This window comes from Erinaceus europaeus, chromosome 13 (assembly GCF_950295315.1).
Source record: "Erinaceus europaeus chromosome 13, mEriEur2.1, whole genome shotgun sequence".
Classification (NCBI taxonomy): domain Eukaryota; kingdom Metazoa; phylum Chordata; class Mammalia; order Eulipotyphla; family Erinaceidae; genus Erinaceus; species Erinaceus europaeus.
Window position 1 is genome coordinate 59,765,230 of NC_080174.1, and position 26,897 is coordinate 59,792,126.

General features: G+C 46.3%; 1 protein-coding gene across 5 annotated transcripts; it reads right to left on the reverse strand.

Annotated features, from left to right (window-relative positions):
* Window positions 1–1,555: 1,555 nt before the first annotated feature.
* Window positions 1,556–24,048, reverse strand: FAAH (fatty acid amide hydrolase). Of its 5 annotated transcripts, XM_016187354.2 has the most exons (15): window positions 23,704–24,041; window positions 16,633–16,746; window positions 16,223–16,372; window positions 15,870–16,003; window positions 14,775–14,981; window positions 13,540–13,580; window positions 12,984–13,108; window positions 10,929–11,054; window positions 10,104–10,201; window positions 9,721–9,820; window positions 8,981–9,024; window positions 8,328–8,367; window positions 7,817–7,925; window positions 5,175–5,320; window positions 1,556–1,875 (listed from the first exon to the last, which is right to left on the reverse strand). In XM_016187354.2, exons 1-15 carry the CDS (start codon window positions 23,893–23,895, stop codon window positions 1,744–1,746), a joined length of 1,758 nt encoding a protein of 585 aa, XP_016042840.2. In that variant the 5' UTR covers window positions 23,896–24,041; the 3' UTR covers window positions 1,556–1,743. The 5 variants fall into 5 exon arrangements, with proteins under 5 accessions (XP_016042840.2, XP_060061934.1, XP_060061935.1 ...); XM_060205951.1 differs by lacking the exon at window positions 16,223–16,372 and having other exon boundaries at window positions 23,704–24,042; XM_060205953.1 differs by lacking the exons at window positions 1,556–1,875; window positions 5,175–5,320 and adding an exon at window positions 5,611–5,755 and having other exon boundaries at window positions 23,704–24,048.
* Between the last annotated feature and the right edge of the window lie 2,849 nt (window positions 24,049–26,897).

Below are 26,897 nucleotides of genomic sequence, written 5' to 3' on the forward strand. Positions count from 1 at the left end.
GTTGGTTTTTTAAGCAAATTTCTTTTCTTTTTAAAATTATTTATTTATTTATGAGAAAGATAGGAGAGAGAGAAAGAAAGAACCAGACATCACTCTGGTACATGTGCTGCCTGGGATTGAACTCAAGACCTCATGTTTGAGGGTCTAGTGCCTCAGCCACTGCGCCACCTCCCAGACCACAGCCCTTGTTGTTTTTTATTGTTGCTATATTGTTGTTGTTATTGATGTTGTCATTGTTGGATAGGACAGAAAGAAATGTAGAGAGGAGGGGAAGACAGAGAGGGGGAGAGAAAGACAGACACCTGCAGACCTGCTTCACCGCCTGTGAAGCAACTCCCCTGTAGGTGGGAAGCCAGGGGCTCAAACGGGGATCCTTACTGGGGTCCTTGTGCTTCGCACCATGTGCACTTAATCCGCTGCATAACCACCCAACTCCCTCACCCTACCTTCTTCTTTTTTTTTTAATCTTTTTTAAAAGTATTTATTATATTCATTTCCCCTTTTGTTGCCCTTGTTTTTTCATTGTTGTTGTAATTATTATTGTTGTTGTTACTGATGTCATCTTTGTTAGGACAGAGAGAAATGGAGAGAGGAGGGGAGACAGAGGGGGAGAGAAAGATAGACACCTGCAGACAGCCTTCACCGCCTGTGTTGTGACTCCCCTGCAGGTGGGGAGCAGAGGCTCGAACTGGGATCCTTATGCCAGTCCTTGCACTTTGAGCCATGTGCGCTTAACCAACTGTGCTACCGCCTGACTCCCCTCACCCTACCTTCTTAGAGCTCCTTAGACATTGTCTCTTATAGGAAAGGGAAAACAAAGCCAGAACTCTATTAACCTTGAGTGAGTTAATATAGGGTACTGGCAGGATTCGGGTGAGTGAGGGTGGGGGTGGGGGGTTCTGTCCTGGGAGAAAACTGGAGAGCGGGTTGCAGTGCCCACTGCAAGTCAAGCTGGCCAGTAAGAAGGGGGGGAGGGAGTGCGGGACAGAGGCAAGTGAGGGGTAGAGGCTTCTTTGCCAGCAGAGAGCTCAGATTCTGGAGAGGTGCCACATTTCATGGTTCCTTTCTACTGCAGACAGAGCCAGGTTTGATTCCTGGAGTCCTCATCTTACTGGGAGTTGAGTGTCAGGCCAAGAAATTAGAACTTGTATACTATGACTGGGGGCCTGGGTCCTCAACCTGGTCTGCTCTGACTTGGTTTCACCCCCTTAGCCTGGATTTCTGGGACTATCTCTGCACAGCAGTAGGAGCCATTTTAAGTTCTAGGTCAGGAAAGTATACAGAAACCACAGTCCCCATGGAACTTAAGCTGGGAAGCATCATGGACCTCATCAGATCCAATCCTCTCAACGTGAAGATAAGAAAACTGAGATCCAGAGAGGGACATTAAATTGCCCAGAATTGCACAGCAAGTCAGTGCAATGAGCCAGGACTTGGAATCAGGTCTCCAGATTCTCACCTTGGGTTTTTCTCACCTGTGATGTCATCTAGGGAAACATCTGGAGGACTGAGTCACAAGGGTATAACCCCATCTAGAACAGAAACCACCAGGGTGCCCTGACAGAAATGTTTATTAATCTAGTCATCATCTTGGGTTGATCTGGGAAGTCTATTGAGCACCCATTCATATAGAGAAGACAAATCCAGCAGGCTTCTGAAGGGAGAAGACATGAGGCAGATACAGTATTCGTGGAAAGGGAGAGGCTTTGGGAGCAGACTTGGAAAGCTTCCAGAAGAAGTGATCTATTCCTTGGGCTCCTTCTGGTTCTTGGTCAAGGTCTCCACCTCCTTCATGAAACGGAGACATAGTTCTTCTTCCCATGGCAAAGCAATGCACTGCACTGCCACCGGAAGCCCTGTGGATCCTCTCACCGCCTGGCCAGAGAAAGAGTTTATAGATTCAAAGTTGCCTTCTCACAGTCTCCTTGCTCAGCCTTTTTTTTTACCACCCTAGGTTCTGTAACACTCCAAACATTTTATCCCCAGTCTATATTAAGGTAGGGATGTCCTGAATGTCAGAGTTCCAGGCTTCCCCAACTCTCAACAAAACCTGGAAAAACTGTCCTGACTTCATTTGTCTACAATTTTCCCCTTCTTTCTCCTATTTTTTATAGAAACAGAGAGAGAGAGAGAGAGAGAGAGAGAGAGAGGAAGAGGGAGAGGGAGAGGGAGAGGGAGAGAGAGAGTTAAAGAGACCACAGCATAGAAACTTCCTTCAAAGTGCTGGGGGCTGGGCTTGAACCTGGATTGTGTGCATGGCAAAGCAGTACACCATCCAAGTAAGCCACTTTGGAAGCCATTGTCTATGATTTTCCAGGGCCAGAATACAGAGCCTGTTCCCTATGCAGAGAGCTGACTGTAATGATGAAATAAAAAACCTAGTGCTCACCCAAAGTTCTCACCTAAGGGAAGAAGGATGTGCAAATGCCCAATCCAGATCCTGACCATATTACTTCTGCAATGAAGGGGAGTCTTGACCCCAAACACAGACTTCTGGGATCATGGGGAATGAGGCTGAAGCCCTGCAGGTAATCCAAATACACTAGCAGGGATTCAAACATTATTTTCATTCAAGTCCTTAATGTGGCTTTGTTTCTGGGCTGAGTCACAAGACTTACAGTTCTGGCTTGTCCACTTGTGCTGATTGTGTGGTCAAGTCCCTTAACCTGCCTCAGTCTTCTCTCTTGCAAAACTTACAGGACATGCATGGAACAGTTTACTTGTTGCTGCTGGGGTTATCCCTGGGGCTCAGTGTCTGTCCTACAAAGCCACTGCTCCTGGCAGCCATATTTTCTCCATTGTTACTGTTGTTGCTATTGTTGGATAGGACAGAGAGAAACTGAGAGGAGGGGAAGACAGAGAGAGGGAGAAAGACACCTGTAGATCTGCTTCACTGCTTGTAAAGCCACCCCCTTATAGGTGGGGAGCCAGAGGCTTGAACTGGGATCCTTGGGTGGGTTCTTGTGCTTTGCATTATGTGCACTTAACCCAGTTTGCTACCACCCAGCCCCAATCTTTTTATTTATTTATTTTTAATTTACTTTTAATAGATAGTGAGAGACAGAGAAGGAGAGACACCTTCAGCACTACTCTACCACTCATGAAGCTTCACCTCTGCAGATGAGGAAAAGGGGCTAGGATACACTTCACGGTTCCTTTCTACTGTAGACACAGCCTTGTTTGGTTCCTGATAACATGCATGCTCTACCAGGTGAGCCACCACTCAGCCCCATATACAGCACTTTGAAACAACTGCTGGACAGGGCTAGGCAGTGATGTGCATAGTAGTAAAAATATGTTATCATGCCAAGGACTTGGCTCAACCCCCCAGCCCCCAATTGCAAAGGGGGAGTTTCAAGTGTGGTGAAACAGCATTGCAGGTATCTCTTTCTCTCTCCCTCTCTGTCTCCCCCCACTTCTTCTCCATTTATCTCTGTCTCTATCAAAAAGAAAAAAGAAAGGAAAAATGGCCACCAGCAGTGGTAGATTCATTATGCAGGCACAGAGCCCTAGCAATAACCCTGGTGGCAATAAACAAACAAATAACTGCTGGGACAGAGTAAGCCCAAGACACATTAGATAGCATCATTACTATTATTATCTCAGAATTCAGAGCAGCAGTTCCATTGGGAAACTCCACCATGACAATCAATTTCCAAAAAAAAAAAAAAAAAAGTAAGATACTTACTGTCTGAATCAAATACATTCATAATTTTTAGTCAATCGCCATCTCTCACCTCTCTCCCTCTCTCTCTCCCCTCCTCCTCCTCTTCCTCCTCCTCCTCTTCCTCCTCTTTCTTCTTCTTCTTCTTCTCCTTCTTCTTCTCCTTCTCCTTCTCCTTCTCCTTCTCCTTCTCCTTCTCCTTCTCCTCCTCCTCCTCCTCCTCCTCCTTCTTCTTCTTCTTCTTCTTCTTCTTCTTCTTCTTCTTCTTCTTCTTCTTCTCCCCTCTCTCTCTCTCTCTCTCTCTCTCCCAAGTCTGAATTACTATTTTAGACCTTACATTAAAGAGACCCACGGAAGCAATTCCTTTTGTGAAGTCACCTCTGAATTAGTAATAATACCATTTATTGAACACTCTCTACACATAAGATCTTAAATTAATTGTTTCATTCTTTCTCAGTTAAACTTTAGCACAACACTACAAGTTGATGTCTCAATTACTGCTTTCCTAGCAAAGAAACTGAGGACTAGAGAGGAACAGCCTTGTCACATAGCAAGCTCCTGCCCAGAAGCCTTTGCTCTGCTTCCCCCTCCCTAGCTCAGGGGTCCACCTTTCCTGTCAACATAAAATGAATAATAATAATAACAACCTGGAGCAAGGCAGTAGTGCACCTGATCCAGCACACACATTACTATGAGCAAGGATCTGGGTTCAAGTCCCCAGCCCTCACAAACAGTAAAGCAGTTCTTTGGGTCTATCTATCTATCTATCTAGCTAGCTAGCTAGCTCTAGCTCTCTATCTCCCTTTGCCCTCTCAATTTTTCTGTCCTTTCAAATACTTGACTAATTATATATATATATATATTTTTTAAACCCTACTGGTTTTGCAAAGTGTTTTCCCTGAAAAGAACAGAAACTGACTTGGAGGTCAAATGGTGAGTTCTCAGGGGTGGGGTAAGACTAGGAGGTACAGTGGCTCAAGTGCTGGACATGCAAATATGTGTTGGATCCTTAGCATTGCATGTGCCAGAGTATGGTCTGGTTCTCTCGTCCTTTCTCTCTCCATCATGTAAACTAAAAAAAAAAAATTTTTTAAGAGTTTTTTTTAAATATTTATTTTATTTATTTATTGCCCTTGTTGTTTTATTGTTGTAGTTATTATTGTTGTTGTCATTGTTGGATAGGACAGAGAGAAATGGAGAGAGGAGGGGAAGACAGAGAGGAGGAGAGAAAGATAGACACCTGCAGACCTGCTTCACCGCCTGTGAAGCGACTCCCCTGCAGGTGGGGAGCAGGGTTCGAACCGGGATCCTTATGCCGGTCCTTGTGCTTTGCGCCACCTGCCCTTAACCCGCTGCGCTACAGCCCAACTCCCCCCCAAAAAAGTTTTTTTTAACTGCAACAGGAACAATAAAAGGTGGGCAAAAGAATAACCAGTTTAGCCCACCCTTCGCAGGGCTGAGATAGAGGCAAGCCAGTCCAGGATTGTGCCCCTGGGAGAGGCAAACTGACCTCCTGGAAATTTTTGTCAAAGGTGTCTCCATAGTATCCCTTGTAGAAGGCCAACTCCTTCTCGTCTTCTACTGTGACTCTGGTGACGGGCAGCACACCGACGGGGAAGTTCAAGAGGTTGTACAGGCCCATGTAGGACATGCTCTCTGCATAAACCCAGAATATCAAGAAGGGAAGAATGGAGATGAGCGTCCCTCATGACTATCCCGGGAACTGCAGCCCTCACGAGGCACCTCTCTACCCCTGTCCTGCACTTAGCAAGCAGGAAGGCTTCAGCCTTAGTGTCCCACATGCACCGTGCTGGTTTCTCTATATTGTGGAGTTCCATGAATCACCCCCACCCCCAACAGTTGAGGTGGGGATTGTTCCCTGTATATAAGTGAGGAGGCCAAGATGGAAAAATGTTTAGATTAATTCCCAAGGCTTCACAGCTGCAGGGTGGCAGAGGCTTCAGCCTGTCCTGCAGTACACCAGGTTCTGAGATGGCTGGGGTCTGAATGCACATCCTGAGTGGGAAAGGCAGCTCCTCAGAAGCAGCCACAAGTGTGCAGGGAGGGCACATCAGCCAAGTGGCAGTGATGCTGACAGAGGACAAGAGAGTGGAAACAGCTGTGGAAGAGAAATAGGTGGGAAGGAAGAGTCCAGGTTTGAGGCTGGGTTCTCATCTTGCATCAGTCTCAGATCTGCACCTAAGCTGGGCATAAAACCAGGGGTGCCTTTCCAGTAGCCTGTCCTGAAGTCCGCGTGGGCTGAGCTGAAGCTACTTTTAAAAAATATTTATTTATTTCCTTTTGTTGCCTTTATTGTTTTATTGTTGTAGTTGTTATTGCTGTTGTTATTGATGATGTTGTCGGATAGGACAGAGAGAAATGGAGAGAGGAGGGGAAGACAAAAAGGGACAGATAAGACACCTGCAGACCTGCTTCACCGCTTTTGAAATGACTCCCCTGCAGGTAGGGAGCTGGGGATCATTACTCCAGTCCTTGGGTTTCTTACTCTGGTTCTTGTGCTTTGTGCCATTTGTGCTTAACCTGCTGTGCTACCGCCCGACTCCCCAAAGCCACTTTTTGAAGTGGAGCATGAGAAAGCATGTGAAGAATGAATGGTCATGCTAAGTGAAAGAAGCCAAATCAGCAGCCAGGGAACTGTTGCAACTGATAGAGTGCTTGACCTTCAGGCATGAGGTTCTGAATTTGATCCCTAGCACTGCATAAAAGAGTGATTATTTCTCTATGTCTCTCTTCTCTATCTAAAAACAAAAAAACAAACAAACAAGCCCACTAGGGCAAGGGTAGATAGCATAATGGTTATGCAAATAGACCTTCATGCCTGAGGTTCCAAAGTCCCAGGTTCAATCTCCTGCACCACCGTAAACCAGAGCAGATGAGTGCTCTGGTTAAAAAAAAAAAAAAAAAAAACCCACTATATATATTTCTTATTTTTCCCTCCAGGGTTATTGCTGGGCTCGGTGCCTGTACCATGAATCCACTGCTCCTGGAGGCCATTTTCCCCCCCTTTTGTTGCCCTTGTTGTTGTAGCCTCATTGTGGTTATTATTATTACCATTGTTGATGTTGTTCATTGTTGGATAGGACAGAGAGAAATGGAGAGAGGAGGGGAAGACAGAGAGGGGGAGAGAAAGATAGACACCTGCAGACCTGCTTCACCGCCTGTGAAGCGACTCCCCTGCAGGTAGGGAGCCGGGGGCTCGAACCTGGGATCCTTACGCCGGTCCTTGCGCTTTGTGCCACGTGCACTTAATCCACTGCGCCACCACCGACCCCCAAAACACTATATTTTAATGAAGGTCAATATAAAAGTGAAATTGGGTGTGACTGCTAGATCAAGGTGCTAGATCTGTTCTAGAATTAGTGGTGGTAGTTGCACAACATTCTGAATATGGTAAAAAAAATATTTATTTGTTAATGACAGTGGGGGGAGAGAGAAAGAGAGAGAACCAGGCATTACTCTAGCACATGTGATTCAAGGGATCAAACTCAGAGCCTCTTGCTTGAAAGTCCAATCCCTTATCTACTGTGCCACCTCCCAGGCTACAATTAAAATTGTTGCTGGTGGCTGGGGAGGTGGCTGAGGGTATAACATGAAGGATTTGTGTCTGTGTGTGTGAGGCCCTGGATTCTATCCCTGCCACCACATATGCTAAAGTGATAATCTGGTCTCCGCTGATAATCTTCTCATAGACCAAACAAATCTTTTCAAGAAATGACTATCTGAACCTTATCTCAATTTAAGTTTTTGGTTTTTTTCCTCCAGGGTTATCACCGTGCATTTCAAATCCACTGCTCCTGGAGACCATTTTTTCCCATTTTATTGGATAGGACAGAGAGAAACTGAAAGAGGAGGGGAAGATAGAGAGGGAGAGAGAAAGATACCTGCAGACCTGCTTCACCGTTTGTGAAGTGACCACCATCCCACGCAGGTGGGGAACTGGCAACTCGAACCAGGACCCTTGTGCAGGTTCTTGTGCTTAGTACTATGTACACTTAATGCTGGTGCACCACTGCCTGGCCCCCAATTTAAGAATTTTTAAATATATAGAAGTCAAAAGGCCACAGAAGTTATGCAGGATTCTGAAGCCCTGGACCCCCATTGGGACCCTATTGGGCCCCAGCACCCTCTCACCTGATGCTTTAGCAGGATAGCTGATATAGAAGGCAGGGTCCAGAGCTGGTGCCAGCAACACATCCAGGTCCAGGGACCGCCACTTGGCTATGAACTCGTGCTGATATTTCTATAGAGACAATGAGGGGTAAGTAAAAGCCTTAAGACACACATACTTACCAGCCACTATTTACCAGACAAGGTCAGGTGTTCCCAAACCAAGTGGTTAGACACCAGAAAGAATTGCCAGTTATGGGTTATCTGGAGAGGGGGAGGGTGTCCCCAGGGTCCAGCATGAAAGGAATAGAGTATAGTCTCAGGTGATGGTGGGTTGGGATAATGCATCATTTGGCTCCAAGGAGATGGACTAGATTAACATCCTAAATCACTAAGCCTTCCCACTCAGGTGCAGCCAGGCCTCCCCTGTGGCCAAGATAGAGCTCTGTCCCCTGCCTGACCACTTTTGTCACCACTTAAGTATTTGTTTCCCCTCTTCCAGCAGTTCCTCGGGGTCTTCCCAGATACTCCTCACCTCCACTTTTGAGTGCTGTTCCCACAGTTTCTTGGGTGTTCTGTGGAAACGGGGAAGACTCTGGAAAGTCTGAAGGTCATTGTAGGAAGACCCCCTTTTTTTGCACAGGGATATGGCATGCAAAGACAGGGTATGACCTCAATGCAGGCTTAAAATCAGCTGATGGATTTGGCTGAGAGTGACCCTCTGACTCATCCCTTGTCTGCCCAAGGTTCTCAAGTGCGTGCGCGTGCACACGCACACACACACAGTGTAGAGTCAGAACATGACCACAACCAGAAGCATTCACCATCCACCAGGCTTCCCCAGAACCACAGGATTCTTTCTCAACTCCAACCCAATGCAAAGCAACCCCAGGCCTAGTCCCCCGTCTATTTATTACTTTTCCAGACCCATTCTTAAGCTCAGGTACAGCCTAGCCTTTACCTCAACCTAGTCCAATTCTGATCTAAATTCAAAATTTAACTCTAGATTCAACCAGGTCCAACTCCATCTCAATCCAAACCCCACTCAAATGTCTAAATTTAACCAAATGTCAGACAAGACCTTAATTCTCTAACTAGATCCCAAAGTCTAAATAGCCCCTCACTCAATCTTCACCACCCCTTGGAGAACCCTGTGAGTGGAAACTAGATCTGAGAAACTCCACTCACCCAACTCCACGAAGCTCTTCTAAAGTCTTGCTCAGTCGGGGATTCTAGAGGTAAGGAAAGAGGGGGAGAGCAACTTCAGACCACAGGGCAATAATGTCAGGTGATCTCTAAGAAGAGCCTTTCTGCTCAGCACATTAACATGGAGCCCTCTGATCCTTTACAAGCTCCCACCATCTCATCAAGCCCTAAGACCCCCTAGGCTCCCCCAAATCCCCTTCCCTCTCTCTGAAACCCCTTCCTCCTTCCTCTCTCTGAGACACCTTACTCCCATCCTGAGCCTTTTTTTTGCCTCCAGGGTTATTGCTGGGGTTCAGTGCCAGCACTAAACTCCACTTGCTCCTGGTGGCCATTTTTTAATTGGATAGGACAGAGAGAAATTGAAAGGGATGGGGAGATAGGGAGGGAGAGAGACAGAGAGATACCTGCAAACCTCTTTCACCAGTCATGAAGCAACCCCCCTGCAGATGGGAGCCAGGGGTTTGAACCAGGATCCTTGAACTTCTTACTATGTGCGCTTAACCAGGTGCACCACCACCCACCCCCTGAGTCTTTTTGAAGCCCCCTCCTCTCTATAAGAATAGCCCCTCTCTTTGGGACCTGACTCCTCTTCCAGTTCCTCTTCCCCTTGAGCCCTTCTGTGAGTCACACCATTCTCTGTTCCTCTCTTGCCCAGAGGACATGAAGCCCTTTTCTTCTCTGAGTCTCTCCTCCTCTACCCCTCCACCCTGGTCCACACTCACTGTGTGCTTTAGGATCCTGGCCAATAAACACTTGAGCAGATCTGGCAGGCGGAGCAGGGTGACTGTCCCCTTCATGCAGGGGTCCACCAAGTCCCCCTCACTGAGGAAGCACAGTTATAGCTATTCAGTTTTTGAGCCCTCAGCTGGCTCCCTCAACCATGCAAATAAGTCTCCTCCACAAATAAGTCATGGAACAGACCTAAAGAAATGCTTCTGTCTCCACAATCACCCTTTAATCATGCTCATTCTGAAGGTGAGGCCTGAGCAGCTGACTTGCTGCTCAAGGTCACATAATTAGCCAAATGCATCCCACCGGCCCAGACCCTAAATTCCCCCACACCCCCTCTCTCCTACCCCATTTCTGTCATGTCCCCCAAACATACAGCTTCTCCAAAAGGGTGGCCCCACCATCGGCATTCAAGCCCCCTTTGTACAGGTGTTGCATGGCATACTCAATCTGAGGAATGGAGAAGGGGATGACCTGGGGAGATGGAGATCTGGTCAGGGACTGAGCCCCCCCCCCCCCCACAAGCCCACACTGTTTTCTCTGCATTCCTCAGGATTTAGAAATAGGGTGACATCTCAGCCCATTAGTGTATATCCCCATTCACTTTAGGTCTTCAGCAGGTTCTGGCAGGCTTACTGGGCCCAACCCTCTCCCATCCTTCCCGTTCACACTGCATTTTCACAGTCACCTCAAATGGTAGAAAACTGAAGTACAGGGGAACAAAAAACACTGGCCCGGGAGTTGCGCAGTAGCACAGCGGGTTAAGCACAGGTGGTACAAAGCACAAGGACCGGCATCAGAATCCTGGTTTGAGCCCCTGGCTCCCCACCTGCAGAGGAGTCACTTCACAAGCGGTGAAGCAGGTCTGCAGGTGTCTCTCTTTCTCTCCCCCCTCTGTCTTCCCCTTCTCTCTCCATTTCTCTCTGTCCTATCCAACAACAACGACATCAAGAATAACTACAACAATAAAAACAACAAGGGCAACAAAATGGAATAAATAAATAAATATTTTTTTAAAACACTGGCTCAAGAAATAAGGCAGGGGAGACAGTGTAATGTTATTCAAAAAGACTTTCATGCCTGATGCTCCAAGGTATCTGGTTCAGTCCTTGATACCATCATAAACCAGAGCTGAGCAGTTCTCTGATCTCTCTCTCTCTCTCTCTCTCTCTCTCTCTCTCTCTCTCTCTCTATGTCTTACCTCATGTCCAGCATCCTGGAGCAGCCCAGTGGTGAGCCTCACAGCCCTCACCATGCTAGGAGATGGCTGGGTGAAGCCATCTGATTCATAGTAGCCGATTCGAAGGAGCCGTTTACTGAAGTATACCTGGGGGCAAGAAGGGCTGGTGGAACTCTTTTTAAAGATTGGACTAGAGACAAAGTGGTCTCCACAAAGTCTCCAGTAGCTAGACTTAATAGGCTGAGGTCTTATACCATAGCTCTCTTCACCCTGGAGAACCCACAAGGACCTCTTGGAGTCCCCCTATATACTTTTAGACTCTAGGTCCCCTGGGGAAATCTTGGGATGATCAACAGATGAATGAAACATGAGTAGCTGGGTGGATAGAGTAGACAGGCAGATGTATTTGTGAATGAGTGCATGGGTATATGTATGAAATGATGAGTGGGTGGTGGGCAGAGGGTTAATTGGATAGAAGAGTGGATGGACGGATGGATGGATGGATGGATGGATGGATGGAGTGGGTGGGTGGATACATGGATAGGTTGATGGCTATATGGAATTGACTGGTTTATCAGGTGAGTAAGTAGATGAATAATCACATATATCTTTAAGCTAAAGGACTATCAGTCAATGAGGATAGATACAGGCAAATAATGTGTAACAATGATGATGGATTGATAGAATAAGGGTGAGTACAAAGAATCAGGTGAAGGGCCAGATGGTGGCACATGTTGCCTTGTGCAAGGGACTGGATTTAAACCCCTGATCTCCACTGGGAGAAACTTCACAAATGGTGAAGCTGTGTTGTGGGTGTGTCTCTCTTTCTCCTTCTCTATCTCTCCTCCTCTCTTAATTTCTCTCTGTTGTATCAAATAAAAAATAATGTATACCTTAAGCACACGTGGCGTGAAGTGCAAGGACCGGCGTTAGAATCCTAGTTCGAGCCCCATCTCCCTACCTGCAGGGGAGTCGCTTCACAGGCGGTGAAGCAGGTCTGCAGGTGTCTTGTCTTTCTCTGCTCCCCTCTGTCTTCCCCTCCTCTCTCTATTTCTCTCTGTCCTACCCAACAACAACAACATCAATAACAACAATAACTACAACATCAATAAAAAAGGGCAACAAAAGGGAAAATAAATATTAAATTTTTAAAAATAATGTATATGAGAATTAGATAAACAGACACTAAGTAGGTAGCAGATTCTTCTTTTTAATAAAGACTGTATTTATTTTGTTAATGAGAAAGACAGAAGGAGCAAGAGAAAGAACCAGATATCAGTCTGGTATATATGCTGCCAGGGATTGAACTCTGGAACTTATGCTTGAGAGTCCAATGCCTTATCCACTGCACCACCTCCTGGACCACCAGAGATTCTTCTTATGTAGAGGGCTTTGGAGTCAGATGGACTGGGTTCAAAATCCCAACTGCCAGTTGCTAGCTATATGACTATAGGAAAGCATTCTATTCCACTACAGTTAAGAAGAGCAATGCTCGTTCTTGGAGTGAGGTTAGGATGAAATACAAAGAATCTGCACATAGTATGTGCCAGTGAATTTTTTGAATAAGTTAGCAAATAAATGAAGATTACCAGGTCTGGAAGGGTCTGGAACAATCTAGATATTCTACTGATAGTGAGAATGAGACCTAGAGAAATGGTCCAGGAGGTGAAGCCGTGGATAAGGCATTGGTCTCTCAAGTATGAGGTACTAAGTTTGATCCCTTGGAGCACATGTACCACAGTGATGTCTGGTTCTTTCTCTCTTTCCTCCTACCTTTCTAATAAATAAGTAAATATTATAAAGACAGAGAGAGATTACTTGGCCAATGTTAACAAAAAAGGACTAAAAACCCAGTTTAGCTAGATATCAACCACCAGTTTTCTACTGCTGTGTCCTAGATATGTGACACCAGAGTTTCTCTGTGAGGGCTGATGCCCTGCCAGGGTTGGAGACTAATATGTCTGAGCCTGTGGGTTTCTTGATCACTGCACTGAGAAAAGAAGTCTCCACAGGGGATGGTTAGATGGGAGATAGTCTAATGACTGAGGACTGAGTCTGCTCCCTGTCCCTGCTCACCTCTTCCCTGAAGGGTATGGGAGGCACAGTGGGGTCCAGTTGGTGCATGTCTTCACTCAGCAAAACTTTCAGAGATAGCACCAAGCTTTCCACATCCAAGGCCATAGGACCAGCCATTGTGGTCACTACATAGAGAAAAGGGACAAAAGGAAGACACTTCATATTCTTTCTGCCCTGGGAACCCTCTCAATGCCTGGTCTCAGAGAGTGGTACCCCCAGTCACGGCCAAAGTCAAAGGAAGAGGCTCCAGTGACATCCTGGGTCAGGAGTTGAGGACAATTGGTAGACCAGACAAAGCAGCTCTGGTGTCTGAAGGGAGAAGTTCTTCAGTGATAGTACATCAAGAGATCAGCAGGAAATAATCAAGCTATATAGCAAGATGCACTTCTCAGTAGGGCAAGAGTCACAGAACTCAAGGAAACCAGGTAGAAGTTATGTACTTTTATAATTAGTGGGACTGATGTTGGATGCAGAGGCTGAGTAAAATGTCTTTGGCAGAAAGCCTGGAAGATTTTTCTTTGGTTGTATCTAGTTACAGATAAAGACAGGTACTTACCTGATTTCTTGCCCTTGACAGCAGAAGCAATTCCAGAGTAGCTGTAAAACCCCACCCACCCAGAGTCCAGCTCAGCACCTGAAAGAGGCCGGAGTTCCAAGCCAACACACTCTCCCAGGACCCAGCACACAGCCTAGAAGCTGTTCCCACCCTCCCATGACTCTCTACTGTCCATAGTATGAAATTTGACATCTGACTCCCTTCAAGGCTCTAAAGTACCAACTCCTACATTCTCCTTCTATCCTTTTTCAACATATATACCGCTCCAGACAAAGTATGCTGTACAGCCTACAGCCTTCTAGACTCTACACTATCACAGCATATCCATCCTTAGAAATCAAACTCAGTTGCTACCTTCTCTAAGAAACCTTACCCAGGCTCTGCAAGTTTAAAGTCTTGGTTCTTAATAACTCTCTGTTGAATAAAATGCCAGTTTCATCTGTGAGTTTTCATGAGCTTTCCACCCAACCCTAGAGTTCCAATCATTTTCGGGCTAAGTTATTTGGGTGTCTAAGAGCACAGCAGGAACAGAAACTAAGTCTGAGAGTGCTCTTGTCTCCACTGCAGGAGCTACCACAGTGTGGAAGTGAGTGATGAGTGAATAGATGGACACATAAATGAATGTAGGATAAACGAAAACGTTAATGGGCAAATGGATAGATAGATAAGTATTGCATGAAAAGAGGCAAATATGGATTCTTAGATGGATGACTAGATAAGTGAATGGATAGAGAGATGGATGAATGGATGGATGGGTAGGTGAATGTATGTTTCTCAAAAACTAGCATATCTGTTCCTTTTCTTCACTGATATATTCCAGATAGTCATCATAGTGTCTAGTAAATAGTAGACAATCAATATTTAAGAAACCAAATAGTGGATGGTGAAAATTTTTGATGAATAGAGACTAGGATGATGACTACATGGATGGATGCATGAGTGAAGGGTGAATAAATGGATGAACTGATGAATGAATAAGAAAAACAGTAAGTAGATAGATAGGTATCCAGGTGAATGAACTAGTGAATTAATTACTGAATAAAAGCTCTATTCCTTGGTCAACTGAACCAAATTCCTTGGCATGCTTCACTGTATCTGAGGCAGGAGTTACTAAAGCCCTTCTGCCTTCATCCATGTCCATGTATTGAGCTGAGTGAGTAAGTGTGGACATTGGGAGCAGGCCCCTCTGCTCCCCTGAACCTGAGCCTACCCACCCCAACACCACCACTGAGCACCTGAGGCGAAATCCTGTGGGCTTGAGGCCACAGATACCACAAAAGCTGGCTGGTATGCGTATGCTTCCACCTGTGTCGGTCCCAAAGCCCAGAATAGAGCCCCTTCCTGCCAGCAGAGCTCCTTCACCCCCTGAGGAGCCTCCAGATGTCTTCTGTAAATTCAGAGGATTCAGCGTCTGCCCATAGATGGGATTGCTGCAGTCAAAGCTAAGGAGAGCAAAAGAAAATGGTTTGGGAGGTGAACATCCATCTGGGAAAGATGGCCTCTGCCCCATATAGATGCTACGACCCTCAGAAATCAGGCCCCAGGTTAAGTCAGCTCCCCAGGTTCCAGGCACTTCTGCTTGGGCTGAGACCACTCACTCCTGGCTGAGGTTGGCAGTCCACTGTCCCAGCAGGAAAGACCAAGAACAGACATAAAGCAGGACTCCAAAGTAAGGAGCAAAGAGTTTACAGCTTGGCTGTCAGGATATGGAACAAGTCCCTCACTAATGGAACACTCTAGAGGCTGAATGTGGAGGAGAGAGTAGGGGCTCAAAAGAACAATTTGAAAAGCTGGGACAGGGAAGTCGGGCGGTAGCACAATGGGCTAAGCGCACATGGCACAAAGTGCAAGGATTGGCATAAGGATCCCAGTTCGAGCCCCTGGCTCCCCACCTGCAGGGGAGTCACTTCACAGGCAGTGCAGCAAGTCTGCAGGTGTCTATTTGTCTCCCCCTCTCTGTCTTACCCTCCTCTCTCCATTTCTCTCTGTCCTATCTACAATGACAGCATCAATAACAACAATAACTACAATAATAATAAAAGAAAAGGGCAACAAAAGGGAAAATTTTTTAAATGTTTTTTCTTAAAAAAAAAAAAAAAAAGCTGGAACAGAGATGTGGGACTTTTCAGAACCCCAGTGACTGAGGACTCCAAATGTTAAGAGGAAACCAGGACTCAGAGGGCAAAAAAATTACTCCAAACCTGGGAAATTGACGTATGCCTGACTGAACTCCATCTCACCCTCTAGTCTGCACCGGAATGCTGAGTCACTGTTTCAGCCCAAGGCTCAGCCCCAGCCCCCAACCCAGACTTGTCTGGTGGACCAGAGACCTGAACAGTGTCTGGGCCACATTAGTCTTCACAAAGGGAATGGCTCCCTGGGCCTTGAGTATTTGCACAATGATCCCATCCTTGGCTGCTGGCTTCTCCAGGAATTGGGCCAGCCCACACGTAGAGTCATGACCCTGTAGGAAAGTGACATTTAACTCCAGCCCAGGGAGGGAGCATGTTAGGGTAGACTCACCAGCTAGGCAGAGGCATCTTCACTCCATTCGTACTTACACACCCCGCTCATACCTCTGAGGTGCAGTGTTCTGAGGAGGCCTCACAGATAGCAGGCATGCATAGTGGATACAAGTTTGGATTTGGGAGCCAGACTTCCCATGTTCTGCCCCAGAGCTCACCATGCAATCAAAGGTATCCTTGAGGCTGACAGGGATCCCATAGAGAGGACCTCTCTCATTCTTTTTGAGTTTCTTTAGTCTCTGTAGTTGCTCCTCACATTCTTCCAGGAAATCTGTTAGGCAGTTCACCTCCTTGTGCACTCTCAGTGCCTAAGAAACATTGAGGGAACCCAGAAAAGGAACTTGAGGAGGCCCAGGACAGGGCAACTTCCCTTCATGCCACCATGAGTCAGAGCAGAAGAGAAGTGACAGATGAGTGTGGCATGTACATAGAGAGAGACCTGCCCCCCCCCCCAACTCCTCTAGTTAAGATGAATCTCACACACACACACACACACACACACACACACACACACACACACCATGCCATTTCAGAGCTTATGGTTTGGCCACTGGCCCCTGATGCCCACCTGCTCTAAGTAGCTACAGAGGACGCTCTCCAGACTCAGCTCCTCATCCTGCAGCTTCTGGGCCAGCGTCAGCAGGGGCAACTCCAGAATGGGCTTCGGATCCAGGTCTGGCTCCTGTGGTTATGGGATGGAGCAGACAGATGCCACAGACTGATTCTCCCAAGTTCAGGCTCATGCAGTTAATATCACATGCACACCACGCATTCCATTGGCGCACACATGTTCAGGCTCCCCTGCTCATTCCTACCACTGAAAACATCTCCTGGCTTGCCTCTAGGTTGGTATACAAGGCCTTCAGGCATGAGTCTGCTCTTTTGTCTCTGCCTCTTCAGTGACCAGCTGAAAGTCTGGCACAGAGTCTTTCTCCCTGTGTTGTTATCTAGAAGGGGCACAATTGGAACAGGACTTCCTGGGACATTCAAGACTCAAAGCATATGGAAAGTGAGGTTCAGCATCCCACATTTCCTTCTGCTCCAGTCCTCACACCCTTGTTGACCTAACTTTAGAGAAGGCACTCCAGCAGGGATAGCAAGAGGGCTAGGGCCCAGCCTTGACTACACCACTGGTCAGCTCCATAATGGACAGATCTCTTCCCTTCCTGTAGATAGATCTCCTCAGAGAAGAAAGGACACGAAATATATTATGATCCAGCCATGCTGGGTGATCACAGACAAGAACCCCGCTTCTTTTTTTTTTAATTTTTATTTATAAATTGGAAATATTGACAAGACTATAAGATAAAAGGGGTACATTTCCACACATTGCCCACCCCCAGAGCTCCATATCCAATCCCCTCCCTTGATAACTTTCCTATTCTTTATCCCTCTGGGAGTATGGACTCAAGATCATTGTGGGGTGCAGAAGGTGGAAGGTCTGGTTTCTGTAATTGCTTCTCCGCTGAACATAGGTGTTGGCAGGCTGATCCATACTCCCAGCCTGTCTCTCTCTTTCCCTAGTGGGGCAGGGATCTGAGGAGGTGGGGCTCCAAGACACATGGTGGAAGACACTCACTTCTAACTTCTCTGAGCCCAGTTTCTTGGGGTAACAGGGAGACCTGTCAACAACCCTCAGGACTCCTGTCAAGAGCAAAAGTAATGAGACAAGGACAGCATGCAGCAGACACTCAAGAAGGCAGTGCCTTCTCTCCATCCTCCTCAACCCCAGCCACGACCCTATTGCCTACTTGCTAGAACCATCTTTAAGTTTCTCTCAGTCTGTCTCCTCACCGGCTTTTCTGCCTTTAATCTCAACTCCTCTCACTCACCCTCTTTACTGCAGTCTGGGTGGTCTCATAAAACCCAGATCTGACTGCAGGTCCCAAGTGCCTCAGAATAACGCCTCATCATTCTCCTCCTCAGTATGGCCAGAATGCTGTTTACCATCAATGTGTAACATTGATTCATACATAGCCATAATGATATTCACATTTTTCCTTTAACAACAACAAAAAAAGATGGATCTATTTTTATGAGAGAGACCAGAATATTGTTCATTTCTGGCACTTGGCAGTGCTGAGGATCAAAGTGTGTGCGCACATGCGCGCGCGCGCGCACGCATACACACACACACACACAAAATACCAAGTATCCAGCCCAATAATATCCAGGTCCTCAGGCATGCATATCTTTTAAAAAAATATTTATTTATTCCCTTTTTTTGCCCCTGTTTTTTATTGTTTTCAGACAGGACAGAGAGAAATGGAGAGAGGAGGGGAAGACAGAGAGGGGAAGATAAAGATAGGCACCTGCAGACCTGCTTCACCACCTGTGAAGCAACTCCCCTGCAGGTGGGGAGCCAGGGGCTTGAACCATGATCCTTACGCCAGTCCTTACACTTTGCACCACGTGCGCTTAACCCATTGTGCTACCACCGGACTCCCAGGCATTCATATCTTATGCTATAATGGGTATAGTCCCAGCCCCCAAAATTCACATTTACTGAATGTATACTGTGTGGTTGGGAACCACGTCAACCATTCTGCCTACTCTATTTCAGTAAGTCCAAACAAAAGTCCTTGGGAGCTGGAGAGATAACTTACTGGGAAGGGCACATGCCTTGTCATGAGGCCAACCCAGGTTCCAAGCCCCAACACCACATGAGAGGTGCTATGACACAGGAAGAAGTTCTGGCACTGTGGTCTCTCTGTCTGTCTCTCTATCTGCATTAAAAAGTAGCCTAGAGGGAGTCGGGCAGTAGCGCAGCGGGTTAAGCGCAGGTGGCACAAAGCACAAGGACCGGCACAAGGATCCCGGTTCGAGCCTCCAGCTCCCCACCTGCAGGGGAGTCGCTTCACAGGCGGTGAAGGAGGTCTGCAGGTGTCTGTCTTTCTCTCCCCCTCTCTGTCTTCCTCTCCTCTCTCCATTTCTCTCTGTCCTCTCCAACAACAACAATAATAATAACTACAACAATAAAAACAAGGGCAACAAAATGGAAGAAACAAATAAATATTTTTAAAAATATAAAAAAAGTATCACAGATCCAAGTTATTGTCTGGGGAGATGATGTCATGGCTAGAAAAGGAACAGAAAGCTGGAAAAGGAACAGGAAGAGAGTAGCTCCCTAATATGGGAAAAGTGTATAAATATTGTTGACTGTTAACTCCATCAACTTGATGTGATCTGGGTCCATATTCAGCTTAGGAGCCTATGTAACCTCTGCATTCCTATAGATCTGAGTTCACATTCTGTGGTCATGAGTAGAAACATTCCAGGCTGCCCCAATATCAACCCATCTTCCTCAGGTGTAGCATAGAGTATGTTGTCCAGCCTCCCTTCAGAGGATGGAACATTCTCTACCATTGAGGGCAAGGTCCTATGGGGGCCCACAAAAGGGCCTATTTTGCTTTTCCTGATAGAAATGACTGGTAACAATGGAGAGAGGGATTTATTTGAGGTCTAGGCTCATCATGTCTCCCCAAATAGGGCCTCAGCTGATGGGGTGGCCTGATAGTGACTAAAGAGTTATCATTAAAGTATACCAGTCTCTTGCCCTTATTCAGCTTTTACAGTCATATTTCAGGCTCAGGGGAAAAAAAAAGCTAATATAGCAACAGGCCCTTTGGAATATGACTGAAATATGCCTAGTAGCTATCTACAAAATGGAGATCCCCCAACTCTTCATCTGCACTATTCCAGCCTTAAGGTTCATGATTAGTCAACAACTTGTTTGGCTTTATATGTTAACTCTCTTTTCAGCCACTAGGTTCCAGATGCTAGCATGATGCCAAACAGACTTCCCTGGACAGACACCCCCACCAATGTGTCCTGGAGCTCAGATTCCCCAGAACCCCACCCCACTAAGGAAAGAGAGAGGCAGGCTGGGAGCATGGATTGACTTGTCAATGCCCATGTTCAGTGGGGAAACAGTTACAGAAGCCAAACCTTCCACCTTCTGCATCCCACAATGACCTTGCGTCCATACTCCCAGAGGGTTAAAGAACAGGAAAGTTATCAAGGGAGGGGATGGGATACAGAGTTCTGGTGGTGGGGATTGTGTGTAATTGTACCCCTCTTATCCTATGATTTTGTCAATATTTCCTTTTTATAAATAAATTTTTTTAAAAAGTAGCCCAGAATGATGAAATCATACATTTGTGAGACCCCCATCCAACACACACACACCCCACACATTTAGAGGGAAAAAATCTTGACTAGGTGCCTTCATTGTTAGTTCCATTTCACCAATGAAGGCAACGGGAATTAACACCAGATCCAATCTTTGACCACCACCCTCAACAAGGATAAAAATCTTAGTGTTATTAAAGCTCTGAGAGGTATAGTTTAGATAATATTTGCTCTGTACCAGACATCAGTGTAAATATTTATTAATTAACTGGATATTATAATCACAACCACCACACCACTATAGAGATGAGAAAGTGAAGACACAGAGGAGCTACTTAGAATGTAAGTCTGAGTTGGGATCATGCCAGCAATCTACTAGAGAGACCACTGCTGTGTCACACAACCCTCTCACAAAACTCTAAGAGTCTGCATCAGCATAATACGCCACAGCATTGTAGTATTTTTCTAAGTTATGCTAATATATAATCTACTTTAGAGTAAGTCCCCCACCCCTGCTGGTTTCCGTAGTTTAATGGACATCTGGCCTCCTCCACACTCAGCTGATGCTATGTCCTATCATGGATTGAAAATTAAAGAAAATTATTTTTAAAGTTTTCAGCAAGTTGATTTCTTATTAATATTTCAATGTGTGAAAAGTGTATGTAATATCACAAAAGCCCTCACTTCTGATGACAGCCAGTTTCCACCAGGGGTAACCAAAGCCTCCTAGTCTGCAGACTTCAGACAAGACCTATTTGAAGTTTTCTCCCTAGAGAACTCTATAAATAGGATTTTCTATGTGTTCTACAGAAATATTGTCTTATCTTCTCTTTCCACTATGCCTTTCTCACTCCTTCCTCCTTTTAGAAAATTCCTGCTCATCCTGCAGGAGTCAGCTGTAGCACTACCTTTTTGTGAAGTCTCTCCACACAAGACCCTCTCCAGAGAGAGCAAGCCACCCCTCCTGCCAAGTCCCACAGCACCCTGGGCATCTGGCCTTTGTCTCACAGTCAGCTGAGTGACCTCCCAACAGGATTGCAAAGCTCTGCTTACACCACCCCTGGACTGCAAACATCTGTAAGACAGTTCAGATTCATCTTTATAATTAATCTTTCCCTGGGATTTAGCAGAAGGCAAGACCCAGAAGAGCCCTCTGAAATTTTGTTAACCTGAACTGAGATAGATTGGTTTGAAGCACACAGAAGGTTTGGTCTCTACTTCAGTCTCTGACTTGCTGAAATGTAAAGTTGCATACCTGAGGCCTGGAGGGCATCCTTGGTGGAATAGTGGCCAAACCAGAAGCTGGGGCAAACTTTTTTTTTTTTAATTTTATTTATTTTTTCCCTTTGTTGCCCTTGCTGTTTTATTGTTGTAGCTATTATTGTTGTTGTTGTTGTTGGATAAGACAGAGAGAAATGGAGAGAGGGAGGGGAAGACAGAGAGGAGAGAAAGATAGACACCTGCAGACCTGCTTCACCGCCTGTGAAGCGACTCCCCTGCAAGTGGGGAGCAGGGTTCGAACCGGGATCCTTATGCCCGTCTTTGTGCTTTGCGCCACCTGTGCTTAGCCCGCTGTACTACAGCCCGACTCCCAGGACAAACTATTTTTATAGAGGAGAGAAAAAGGTTCTGAGAGCCAAGGGACCTATACCCTAGGAAAAGGCTAGAGGAACCATGGGTGACCACACTCCAAATATCTTCCACTCCTTTGGACACACACACACACACACACACAAGACCAAGTATCCAGCCCAATAGCTGCAATCCCAAATGCCCCCACATGTCCCAACCAGGCGTCCTCACTCAACAGACACACGACCTAACCAGACTCACATGCCCAGATGTATATACTCCAACCTGTAATACAGCACGAAGACAGGCACACACACTGCAGACACAGAACCAAACACAAAGTACACACAGACAAAAAACCCACACACAATAAAATGCACAACAGGCACACAACGAAATGCCACTGGGAGACACAGACAAGCTGGCCTTGGGTTTTTGCAGTAAAGGAACCTAAACGCACCACCACACACAGACGGGGCTCCACACAGACAGGAATCCTCTCCATCAAGCTGATTCGACACAGCAGTCCCATTAGCTGAGATTTCCTCCTCATCAGCCAGGGAGGGGCAGCTGCTCTCTGGGGGCAGATTGATTTATCCAACTAATTAGCCCCAATTAATATTAATACACATTCTCAGGAACTGCAGCGGCTTGGGCAGAGAAGCTGCCCATTGGGGCCATCCATCACCATCCAGGGGACAGCAAGGACATGCAGGAACTCCAGAGCACAGGGACAACACCTCAGGCACTGTCCCCAACCCCCAACCCTGGGACTCCCAGAGGGAGGCCATCATCATCAACTGGAGTTGGGAACTCTACCTTTCTCTTCTCAGGCAGCTGGGGAGCCCAAGGTGCCAAAGGATCTACCACACCTTCCAGGTCACAGGGTAAACTGCAGCTTCACTATAAAGATGTCTCTGTGCCCCTCTGGCCCTTCCCTCTGTCACTCCAGCAAGCTTGACTGACATAAATGTGACTCAGTCGCTTTACCCTCTGAGCCCTACCCAGCCACTAGGACCACCCCAGTGTCTTGAAGTAGCCCCACTCTGGATGCCCCCTTTTAAGACATGTCAATTCCTGGGAGACTCATCTCCAGTGACCCTTGTGCTCTGCATCCACCAAGTGTTCAGCCAGCTTTTGCCGAACTAGGCAGAGCAGGAGTGGAGGGGGAAATGTGTAGATCAGAGTCCCTGCCTTAGTGGACCTTAGGGGTGCTCAAGGGATGGAAGAAGTCTGCCTCTCATCTCCAGTTCTCTTCATCAGGTTTTTTTTTTTTTCCTTCAATAAACACTTCCATGTTCCTAAGCTCTGGGTACAGGAAGAGCAGAGAGCCCCTGATTTCTTTTTCTTTTCTTTTTTCCCTCTTTATTGGGGGGATTAGTAGTTTATAGTCAACAGTAAAATACAGTAATACATGTGTAATGTTTCTCAATTTTCCACATAACACTCTAACCGCACCCCCACACCTAGGTCCTCCTCCACCATCATGTTCCAGGACCTGAACCCTCTTCCTCAGCCCAGAATCTTTTACTTTGGTTCAGTACACCAACTGTAGTTCAAGTTCTGCTTTGTATTTTCCCTTCTGTTTTTTTTTTTATTTTTTTTAACTTATGTCTATGAGCGGGATCATCCCATATTCATCCTTCTTTTTCTGGCTTATCTCACTTAACATGATTCCTTCAAGCTCCAGCCAAGATGAGATGAAGACGGTAACAGCCTCTGATCACAAGGGAACTCAGAGAACAAGCATGGAGGATGAAGTGGCAGGGACACAGAGAGCTGCTCCAGGGAGAGCTGGGGTGAAAGGGCTATGCCTTGGGTTCCCTGTCTTCTGCAGGGGGTGAAGCAAGGGGAGGGGAACCCTCTCTTAAATGGGACCCAGTCACTAAGTGTGGGAGTGGGGGGCTTAGGCATTGACACCCACTCATACACTCACCTGCTGCCGGAGTCGCTGTGCTAGGGCCTCCATCTGCTGCAAAGCCTTCTCCCTACGCTTCTGTGCCCTGGGGATTTTGTTCCGTGCAGGGGTCTGCCGCCAGTGGAGCAGAGCAGCTCCCAACAGGACCAACAGGAAAGGCACCCCCAGGAAGTAAGACAACGAAACCAACCCAGGCATCTTGGATCCCATGTGGAAGCATCAATTGCTTCCTCAAGAACTTTACCTGCTTATCTGTCTACACTGGTAGAGCACCCTCCTTTATCTGTAGTATAGAGGGCAGGAAACACAACCCTAGGTGTTTCAAACCCAACCTCCCTGATGGCTCTTACCCCTAGCACACTTCCTGAGGTCAAAGATTCCTGTCCTATTGACTATACTGGAAAAGCAGCTTTGGTAGAGATGAGTTGAAGGTGGAGCCCTGGCAAGAAGTTAGGTGACTGGGAGAAAAAATTATCACTTAATCAGATCGACATTTAGAAAGTTTACTCAATTGCCACATAAAGGATAGTGGGAGGAAGGTGGCGCAATGAATAAATCATTTGCTCTCAAACATGGAGTCCTGAGGTCAATCCCTAGCATCACACACACCAGAGTAATGCTCTGGTTCTGCCCCTCTTCATTCATAAATAAACAAATAAAGGACAGTAGGAGAAGAACAGTCTGGAGGCAGGAAGACCAGGCAAGAAACTGGACACACTTTCTTCACATCCTCCTCTGTACCCCAGCCCTCAGATGCTCCATCAGCACAGAGTCTGAACTGTGTTGCTGTGTGCCAGGCCACATAGTCAACACTATCCAGCCCAATGAATCTGAGAGCAGTTTCCCACCTACATTAACATTCAGATTTCTTAATCACCTTACCGTGCAATGATAATTAAGTGCTTACTATTATTATTATTATTTTACCATGATACTGCTCAGCTCTGGTTTATGATGGTGCTGGGGATTTAACCTGGGAGCTCAGAACCTCAGGCATGAAAGTCACATGAAAGACAGTCTAAGGAGCTGGGGGGTGGTGCACCTATTTGAGTGCATACAATGGCAAGGCCCCAGGTCTGAGCACTCCGGTTCCCACCTGCAGGGAGAAAGTTTTTGAGTTTGTGTTTGTTTGTTTGCTTGTTTTTGCCGCCAGGGTTATTGATGGGGCTCGATACCTGCACTATGAATTCACTGCTCCTGGATGCCATTTTTCCCTTTTTGTTGCCCTTTAAAAAAATTTTTTTAAATATTTATTCCCTTTTGTTGCCCTTGTTTTATTGTTGTAGTTATTATTGTTACTGTTATTGATGTCTTCGTTGTTGGATAGGACAGAGAAATGGAGAGAGGAGGGGAAGACAGAGAGGGGGAGAGAAAAATAGACACCTGCAGACCTGCTTCATTGCTTGTGAAGTGACTCCCCTGCTGGTGAGGACCTGGAGGCTCCAACCGGGATCCTTACACCAATCCTTGAGCTTTGTGCCACATGCGCTTAACCCACTGAGCTACCGCCCAACTCCTGCCCTTGTTGTTTATTGTTGTTGTCATTATTGTCGTCATTGTTGGATAGGACAGAGAGAAATTGAGAGAGGAGGGGAAGACAGAAGGCGGAGAGAAAGATAGACACCTGCAGACCTGCTTCACTACTTGTGAAGTAATGCCCCTGCAGGTAAGGAACCGGAGGCTCAAACCAGGATCCTTAATGCCAGTCCTTGTGCTTTGTGCCATGTGCACTTAACCCACCGCACTACCACATGGCCCCCAAGGGGAATGCTTTGAGAGTGGTGAATCAGTACTGCAGGTGTGTCTCTGTCTCTCTATTACCCCCTTCCCTCTCAATTTCTGGTTGTCTCTATCCAATAAATAAATAAAGATAATAATAAAAAAGAAAATCTTTCCAGCCCTTTATCAAAAAAAATTATTTATTAATGATAGAGAACCAGAGCACCTCTCAGACACATATAATGCTGGGGATGAAACTCAGGACTGCATTAGTATAAGTCCAGCACTCTAGCCACTGCACCACCTCAATTCAGTTGTATATATATATATATATATATATATATATAAAATCTTTATTACCTTTATTTAGTAGATACATACAGCCAGACATTAAGAGGGAAGGGGGAGATTGAGAAGGAGAGAGACAGAGAGACACCTGCAGCCTTGCTTCACCACTTGTAAAGCTTTCCTCCTACATACAGGTGGGGACCAGGGGCTCAAACCCAGGTCCTTGTGCACTGTAACACGTGTTAACACGTGTGAGCCACCACCAGGCCCCCTCAATTTAGTTTTAGAGAAAGAGCTGAGAACAGAACCTACCACCTGGATTAATTAAAGGCTGCACCTTTGTTTGGATCATAGATATAAGGAAACCCAATCCTAGGAAGACAGGTTTTTATTGTTTGTTTGTTGGGTGGTGTAAGGCAAAAAGAGTAGGCCCAAACATGCAGGGCACAGAGCTTAGAAGGAGCAGGGGACTGGGGCCCTAATCGGGGAATCCTGAGATTCCCAAACAGACTTGATGGGCCTAGAATTCGAATAAATCCCTCTCTCCATTGATACCGGTCATTTCTATCAGGAACAACAAAATAGACCCCTTTGTGGGCCCCTATAGGACCTTGCCCTCAACTTGGATCAACAATGGTAGAGAATGTTCCATCCTCTGAAAGGAGGATGGACAACATACTCTATGCTACACCTGAGGAAGACGGGTCGATACTGGGGCAGCATGGAATGTTCCTACTCATGACCATATAATGTGAGCTCAGATCTAGAGGGATGCACAGTTCACACAGGCTCCTAAGCTAATTATGGGCCCCAGATCACATCGATTCGATGGGGTTTACAGTCAATAATATTTATACCCCTATCCCATATTAGGGAGCAACTCTCTTCCCTGATCCAGCTTTCTGGTCCTTTTCCCAGCCATAACATAATCTCCCCAGACAATAACTTGGATCCACCTGCATAACAGATTTCAGGCCCAGGCAAAACAAAAGACACTAGTATAGCTATAGGCCCTTTGAAATATAACTAAAATATGCCTACTAGCTATCAAAAAAATGGAAGACCCCCCCAACACTTCATCTGCACTATTCCAGCCTTTAGGTCCATGATTGTTCAACAATTTGTTTGGCTTTGTATGTTAACTCTCTTTTCAGCCACCAGGTTCCAGATGCTAGCAGGATGTGACCAGACTTCCCTGGACAGAC

Excerpts from the sequence above, each read along its gene's own strand:
- FAAH (XM_016187354.2), bottom strand. The coding sequence starts at position 23,895 with ATGGGATCCAAGATGCCTGGGTTGGTTTCGTTGTCTTACTTCCTGGGG. Across the intron at positions 16,004-16,222 it reads AGGATACCTTTGATTGCATG|GGTCATGACTCTACGTGTGG; the intron begins GTGAGCTCTGGG and ends ACTTTCCTACAG. Across the intron at positions 10,202-10,928 it reads TCCAGGATGCTGGACATGAG|GTCATCCCCTTCTCCATTCC; the intron begins GTAAGACATAGA and ends CCATCTCCCCAG.